This window comes from Cupressus sempervirens, chromosome 2, assembly GCF_028749045.1.
Source record: "Cupressus sempervirens isolate cs-2001-9-10 chromosome 2, ASM2874904v1, whole genome shotgun sequence".
In the NCBI taxonomy this organism is placed as follows: domain Eukaryota; kingdom Viridiplantae; phylum Streptophyta; class Pinopsida; order Cupressales; family Cupressaceae; genus Cupressus; species Cupressus sempervirens.
In genome coordinates this window covers 593,310,726-593,319,106 of record NC_143119.1, presented here as the reverse complement: position 1 = coordinate 593,319,106, position 8,381 = coordinate 593,310,726, and the positions used below count along the sequence as shown (strand labels likewise).

Below are 8,381 nucleotides of genomic sequence, written 5' to 3'. Positions count from 1 at the left end.
ATATATTTCTTTCTAGAAATTGATGAGCATTATATTTCATACTTAATCCAACTCTTTTTTTAAATTCTATCACCCTGACACAATTAGATAAAAAATAGTTTACTTGAAAATACACAATTAATTTATAATTCAATTCACATATCTCCCTCTACAAATTGATGAGGAATATAATTCATACTTTATTCAACTCTTTTTAAAAATTCTATCAACCTAAACGATAAAATCTATCAACCTAGTATGGTTATATAAACAATGGTTTATCTAAAAACACAAAATTAGCAATTACTTAAAAATACACAATTAAGAAGGAAATCCAACTCTTTCAAAATTCTATCGAGCTAGTATGATCACATTAAAAAAAATTAATTAAAAATACACAATTAATGGTTACTTAGTTTCACATAAGTAAGAAGGAAATCCTCTTTAGATTCTCTAATAGGTTACTTAAAAATATAAAGGAAATCCTCTTTGAATTCTCTAATTTTTTTTACTTATATTCTCTAATTGGTTACTCAAAAATATAAAAATGCTAATAATTACTTTAAAATATGCATTTAAGAATTTTTTTATGCTAATAATTACTTTAAAATATGCATTTAAGAATTTTTTTACTTAAATTTAAATTCTCAAATTGATTACTTAAAAAAATAAAAAATAAAAAGATACATCTTTAATTAAAAATAAATTCAACTCTAACCAACCAACTCTTAAAAATACGCAATAAAGAATGTACTTTAATTTTTTTTAAACATGCATCTTTATCCAACTCTAATAAATCCAACTATGACAAACCAACTCCTCCTTTAATATTCTAATATTCTAATACATCATTAATAATTTGATTTATATTTTTTCCTCTTCTTCAAATTGATTAACCTACAATACAAAATTAACAGCCTACAACACAACAGTAGAATTTGTTATGAGGAACCTCTTATCTCTCAGACAATAGATTTAAGTGGGCTTGATCTTAATAAATAATAATTAATCTTGTCTTTGACCTCTCTTATGAATCAAAAAATATATAATTCATACTTTTCCTCATTAAAAAAATCCCAAAAATCCAATTCCTTTTTAAAATTCTATCAACCTGGTATGGTTAACAGTTCTCTTCATAAAGGAGGAACAAACGTTAGGGGTGAGCAAATTTAACGGGAGACTAGAAAGACAACCTGTAACTCATTTTTTTTCTCTCGTGGACTGTGGGAATGAGATCATCTTCTAATATTTCTGAAGAGTTCCTAATCGAAGATAATATGAACATTGAAGGTGAACCAATTTAATGTAAGACGGCATGACAAACTGCCACCTCAAATACTTTGCTCGGACTACCTTGAGAGAGGATATCATCGTAATCAGAGAAGGATATTTTGCATTATAAAGACTTGCATTTAAAACTTACTTGTTACATACATGTCTTTCTTCAACTCCATATGATATGTACATTCTTCTTCCACGAAATAAAAGATTGGATTTGTTTGTCTACTGAGCATTCGGATTAACATGTCCACAAGAAACACCATGATCGGCAACAGCCTGGACTGCTACACCAATGTCGTCAGGCTCAATTTGGCCTGTGGGACTGTTTCTCATTTCAGCTTCTGTAATCCTTTGTGCATCAATCTGATTTACTGGCTTTTCCAGCTGTTGGGTATCCTTAGCTTGCTACATATCCCACAGGCTCCATGTCTAGTTGTATTAAAAAGAACCAACCATCACAAAGGAGTGAGTATAAACCACATACCCCACAAGCTTAATATCAACTAGCATTAAAGACAACCAATTGCGGATAGAAATGAATGAGTACAATCCACATACTCACAAGCTCGATATTAACTAGTATAGCAGCCAAAAAAATCATCACAAAATTTTGAATATTTTAATCTCCAAAAAAGAAGAGTACAACCTATGGAACCCCATAAACCATCCTCACAAAACATATCAAAGGAATAAATACAACCTACAAACTCCACAAACCATCCTCACAAAATAGCAAAGTTGTATACCATCCTCATAAAACATATAGGGAGGAATTGATACAATATGTATATCATCAAAATTCGTGAAACATATCCCATAAGCAGTCGTCAAACCGTCCTCACAAAATATATCAAGGACAACCTACAAAATCCACAAAGCCCATTAAATGTCCTTGAACCATCTTCGCATTACATATCTAATCATAAGCCATAAATACAACCTACCAAGCTTCCAAAATCCCATAGCCATCCCCAAACCATCCTCGCAAATCCCAAGCGATGAATGAATATAACTTACAAAGGCCACCAAGTGAGGAAGACATCCCCATAAAATATATCCCATACAAATCCCACAAACCATCCTCCCAATACCAAAACATACTTGCACAACCCACAAAGTAAGGAAGCCATCCCCATACAAATCACCCAACTCATCCTCCCAAAATATATCAAAGGAATAAATACAATCTATAGAGACGATAAGCCATCCTCAGAAAACATATCAAAGAAATGAATCCAACCCACATAGCCCATAAGCCATCGTCAAACGATCCTCACAACACATAAAATAAATCCAGCCTACAAAGACCATAAGCCATCCTTGAAACATCCTCACAATACATAACATAAATCCTACCCACAAAAGCCATCCTCAAAACTCCTCACAAAACATAACATATCCAAGTCAGTCATCAAACTATGGTCTTCAAACTATCCTCACAAAGAATATGCCATACCATCCTCACAAAATCCTCCCAAAACATAACATATCCCATCCTTATACCATAAGCCATCCTCACAACATCCTCACAAACCATAACATATCCCATCCTCCCATAAATCAGTCCTCAAACTATCCAACCCACAATGACCATAAGCCATCCATATCCCATAAGTCAATCGTCAAACTATCCTCACAAAACATAACATATACCATATTGAAAAAATAATCCTCACAAAACATATAAACATATATCATATTGAATGATAACAACCTAAAAACCCACAACGTCCATCAACCAACCTCACAAAACATATCAAACCCACAAGGTCAACCCATCTTCACAAAAAAAAAACCTATAAGCCATCTCTGACCCATCTTCAGAAAACAAAACCCACAAGCCTTCACCATCCTCCCACAAGAAATCAATACAACCAACAAAACCCACATACCTCTCTCATAATATATCCCATAAAGAATGAATACAACCTACAAACCCACATATCCGATAAGTGGTCCTCAAGCTATCCTCGCATAAATCATAAAGAATGAATAAAGCCTACATATCTCATAACAAATCCCACAAAAAATGAATAGAGCACACCACACCCATATATCCCATCTATATGGAATGAATAGAGCCTAAAACAGCCACATATCCCACTTATCCTCAAAATATACTCACAAATGAGTACAACCTACAAAACCCATAGTCCTCAAACCATCCTCTTCCAAAACATATCCCATAAGAAATTAATATAGCCTACAAAACCCAAGTCTTCACAAAACAAAACATATCCCATAAGGAATGAATATAACCTACAAAGCCCACTCCTTGAATACAAGCTACAAGTACAATCTTCACAAGACATTTGGAAGGAGTGAATATGAATTACAAAGCCCAAGACAACCTAGAAAGTTCACAATCCATCCTTACACAAACCATTTGATAGTCTCACAAGCATGCTGCATTTTGGCTTACAAGACACAAAAGGGGAACAAAAACTCAATTAATATAAGGCAGAAGTCACCACAACATTAAATAGACAGAGTACACTATATAAACCCCCACAAAAATGGCAATCCTTGGCTAGCAAAAAGATGTGCAATCCATTGCCCCACAAGCACATTACTACTTTATTTAAGACATATGATAGAGAGAAGAAAATCCCACATTGGAGAACAATACATACTAGCATCATTTGAGACAATTTAAAACAGAAAGTTCAATCCACATGCTCCAACAAGCGCAGTACTATACTAGTAGTATTGACGATAAATAATCACTAGAATGTTAACTAGCAAACGTATCAATACAATCCATAAAACCACAATGAAGACAAATAATCAGTCGATATCATTACATTTTCTTCTAAACAATAGCACAACCTCAGAAACAGATTAAGTAGCACAAAGCAAATTCAATTGTAATCTTTTGTGGGGTTTTCAAAATGCTTTTCAAGAGCAATATGGCAATTCAAAAATTCAACAACTTACAGCCAAAATTGTGCCCGAAGTAGGCTCGGGGACAGCGTTTGCAAGGGTAGGGTTAGTCCTCCTGTCAAGAACATGATGAGCTTGAGCGGAAGGGCCATTGGGAACGCCATCCCCGACCCCTGTTGCTCTTCCCTCTGCACTACTTATTGCACTCACTATTGCTATGTCTATTTGCTTCTCCGGATTCTGCATTCCTACTACTTGCAGGACCTGCTCCCAATTCATTATAACATCATCAGAATGTTCGAATTCCTTTCAATGGGTTTGCAATAAAAAGAGTGATATTTCAGCATATTACCTCTCCAATGCTAACAGGGCCTGTGTGCCCTTCAAGTCCGGTTCTCCGCATATCCTTCTGCTGCCCTTCCATCTTTTCTGAAACTGAGATCTTCTGCTTCTGCCAAAAACTAGGGTTTTAGTTTTTGGCAAAAAAAGACTAGGGTTTGAGTTGGTATACATAAGTGCCATTTTCAATGTTGAAGAAAAGGAGAAGGGGGCACGTAAGACCATTTTGTGTCAATTCAGGGCACGGCCCTTGCAGCAAACATGCCCTCCACACGCCCTACACTAGATCATTTGCTTGGCGGTCCTTTGTGCTGCTTCCATGTCTTTGCAGTTCGACTTCAACCATTTATTTTCTAAAACAATACACTGGAATTGCCTGCGGTAAGTAATTTTGCTGTATGAACTACTGAACCGGAAAGTATACATGTATTCTGAGCTCGAGGCGGAATCTTAAGATGTAATGGATAAGTTCAAGACATATTCACAGTTATACAATATCATAAATTTGAAAGGTTCTTAAAAGAGAAATGTTTTCATTAGACCCTCCATCTATTAATTTCTTCATGTTTGAATCTTACATTCTAGGTCTAAAATTGGTTAATTTTTTTAAACCAATTTTTTACAATAAATTTTAGATTCTTATTGGTCAGTGCCAAATTTTGCTAGGAGTAAAATTGTTTTTTCTTCACCAAAAATAGGGGGAAAAGTGAATAGATAATTATGCATTAATTAGACTGTCTTTGGTGACGTATTTAGAGGTATGGGTGATTGTCTCGTGTACAAGATAGCCAGACAAAGTGACAAGTGTCTGAAGAATAACAAAAATAAAACTCAAGAGGAAAGGTCTGGAAGGATATGATGATCAAAGAGGAGACCTTCTGGAAGCAGAGATCTAGGGTGTTACGGCTCAAGGTCTTGTGATAGGAATACTCCTTTTTTTTTATAGATCGGCATCAATCCATAAAAGGAGAAACACGATTGATACTCTCAAAGATGATAATAACATGAAGCTCACTAAAACTGAAGAAATAGGTAACTAGGCCACTACTTTTTTCAAGAACTCTTATATGGAGGAGCAAAGAAATATCAAAGAGGAGGATAGACGATGGCTAATTAATTCCATGCCCACTATGATCTTAGCAGAGGAGAACGAGGAACTAATACAGTTGGTCACTGAGGAGGAAGTCCGCAGAGCTATCTTCTCTATGAAAGCCTACAAATCCCTGGGCCTGATGTTTTCCCCCTAGCTTCCTTCCAACACTTTTGGGACATGGTTAAATTGGATCTCCTCCGGGCTACTCGTGACTTTTTCAGAACTGGGAAGCTTCTCAAGCAACTCAATAAAACATTTATTGCCCTGATCCCAAAGGTCAAAGACTTAGGGGCCCTCTTCGATTTCAGGCCGATTAGCCTTTGTAAACACTACTTATAAAATCTTTCTAAAATTATAGTAAACAACTTAAAACTGTTGCTGCATAAATTCATAGGGAAAACCTAGAATGGGTTTGTTCCAGGGTGCCAAGTCCTTGATACGGCCATAACCACTCATGAGGTGCTTCACTCTACGGAGAAGAGTGGTAATCCGAGTATGGCTTTGAAACTTGACATCTATAAAAGCTTATGATAGGATCAATTGGACCTTCTTGTATGAAGTTATGGTTAAAATTAGCTTTAGTCAAAATGTTATAAGGATGGTTAAATCAATGGTTGAAACTGTTAATTACTCGGTGCTCATGAATAGTTCACCTTAGGGGAACTTCGGTGGGGAGAGGGGACTAAGATAGGGTGACCCTATCTCTTTCTACTTGTTTATCATGGTAGTCGAAGTGTTGGGAAGGGCATTCCTAAGAAAGATGGAAAGGGGGGTGATCAAAGGTGTTAAGCCTACCTCCATACTTCTGCCAAAGGTGATTCAACAGTTTGTGGATGATACGTGGGCAAAGCTAGAGCATGAAAATTTGTCTTGGAGATTTATGCAGTCAATGCAAGACAAAAAATTAATTTGGATAAAAATAAGGTGTTCTTCTTCAACACTCCTCCTAATATTTAGTGAGTGATCTTAAATATTTTGGGGTGTAATACTATTGTGTTACCTAACACATATCTAGGCCTTCCTTTGATGGCGAAAGATGTAAGTAACAACTTTTGGAATACCATCTTGGAAAAAATCGAAAAGAAGTTGATTGGGTGGAAAGGTAAAAATTTTGAGTAGTGCAGGTAAGCTTTAGCTTCTGATTTCATCCCTCTAAGGATTACTTGTGTATTTCTTGTCGTTGTTCAAAATTACTTAGTGTATGGCAGACAAATTGGAGAAAATACAATGTAACTTCCTTTGGTCAGGAGTAAATGAGAAGAATAGATTAATCTTGGTAAGCTAGGAAACAGTACATAAACCTAAGAGTGGAGGAGGCTTGGGCATTAGAAGGATATCTGATTTGAATAATGTGCTTCTTACTAAGGTGGGGTGGAACCTGATGAAGGAGAAGGAAATTGGTGTAGAATTATGAAAGCCAAGTATCTGGGAGATTTGAAATTCTCTCACTACACCTGGAGAAATGATCTTCCTATGGGATCTAAGATTTGGGAAAATATTGTGAGAAATAGAAATCTCTTGAAAGAAGGTGTGAGGTGGCTTGTGGGTAATGGTAATCAAATTAATTTCTAGGAGGATCCATGGCTTACTAATAAACCTTTAACAAGAACACAAAGTATGGGTCCCTTTGGGATCACCTTCAGGAGCAAATGGGGAATAAGGTTGTTGATTTTATTGGCCCAGGGAGGAAGTGGAAAAAGGTTGAATTGCAATAGAATGCTTCAGATGGTGGGGAGTTGATTGAAGAGCCAAATGCTCTGCTTGAAGGGTACAAAATCCCAAGAGCAGACCAGAATGATGCATTCATTTGGAGGGCTACATTGATGAGGGAGTTCTCTATTGGATTTGCTTACAAATTAATGTTTGATAAAGCCTTGGAGCCTAATTACTAAGGGAATATATGATTTAGTCATTTAATCCCAAAGATTAATATTTTCTGGTAGACAGCCATTCATGGGAAAATACTCACTATTGATAACCTTATGAAAAGAGGGTTTCAATTATCCAATAGATGTTATTTGTGTAAGAAAGTGGAGGAGAATATTACCCTTTTTTCCTTCATTGTAATTATGCTTATAATGTTTGGTGGAGGCTATTACAGAAGCTAGAGGTGACTTGGGTGTTTAATAAGGGATTTGAGCAAATTGTTGAGAGTTGGCATGGTCTTTTTGCCCACCCCCTCCTTGTTAGTATGTGGAAGGTAATCCCCCTCCCCATGTCTATTGGAGTATTTGGAAGGAGAGAAATAATAGGGCATTCAAGAATAAAGAAAGAAGTGAGGAGGTTGTTGTGGACAAGGTTTACAAACTTCTGGTTGAGAACATGAAGTGAGTAGGTGGAGAAAGCCGGTTATCCCCCCTAATTAGTTGGATATCAGAATTTCCAAGTGTGGGAGTTTGGAGGAGGGTATAATGGAGACTAATAATTCCAATCTATTGGAAAGGAGAAGGACACAATGGAAACCCGCAACAGAGAACTGGGTTAAGCACAACTTTGATGGTGCTGCCAGAAAGGAGGGATCAGTAGGAGGAGGTATAGTTAGAGATAGTGAGCGTAAGTTGCTATTGGCTTATACTGGATAGCTAGGGGAAGTGTCCAACAATATTGTGGAAGCAATGGCTGTTTATTGGGGTCTAAAATTGGTGATTAGTATGGGATGGGAAAACATGGTGATTGAAGGTGACTCAAAAATCATTATAGAGACTACTGAAGGTATCATGAAAGAAGGGTGAGCTATTAAACATGTTGTAGAAGACATTAGACACTTATTAGTTATTTTAAATAGATTTGAATTGAATCATATTTT

General features: G+C 36.1%; 1 protein-coding gene across 1 annotated transcript; it reads right to left on the bottom strand.

Annotated features, from left to right (window-relative positions):
* Positions 1 to 978: 978 nt before the first annotated feature.
* LOC149574798 (uncharacterized) lies at positions 979 to 4,941 on the bottom strand. The gene is made up of 3 exons (XM_089814626.1): positions 4,496 to 4,941; positions 4,198 to 4,407; positions 979 to 1,689 (listed from the first exon to the last, which is right to left on the bottom strand). The coding sequence occupies exons 1-3, from the start codon at positions 4,565 to 4,567 to the stop codon at positions 1,666 to 1,668; spliced, it is 306 nt and encodes a 101-aa protein (XP_089670752.1). The 5' UTR covers positions 4,568 to 4,941; the 3' UTR covers positions 979 to 1,665.
* Positions 4,942 to 8,381: the final 3,440 nt, after the last annotated feature.

Bases quoted from the DNA above. Each gene is read 5' to 3' on its own strand.
- LOC149574798 (XM_089814626.1), bottom strand. From the start codon at position 4,567: ATGGAAGGGCAGCAGAAGGATATGCGGAGAACCGGACTTGAAGGGCAC. The intron at 4,408-4,495 runs GTAATATGCTGA...AATTGGGAGCAG, and splicing joins GCCCTGTTAGCATTGGAGAG to GTCCTGCAAGTAGTAGGAAT. The intron at 1,690-4,197 runs GTAAGTTGTTGA...TAATACAACTAG, and splicing joins CTTCGGGCACAATTTTGGCT to ACATGGAGCCTGTGGGATAT.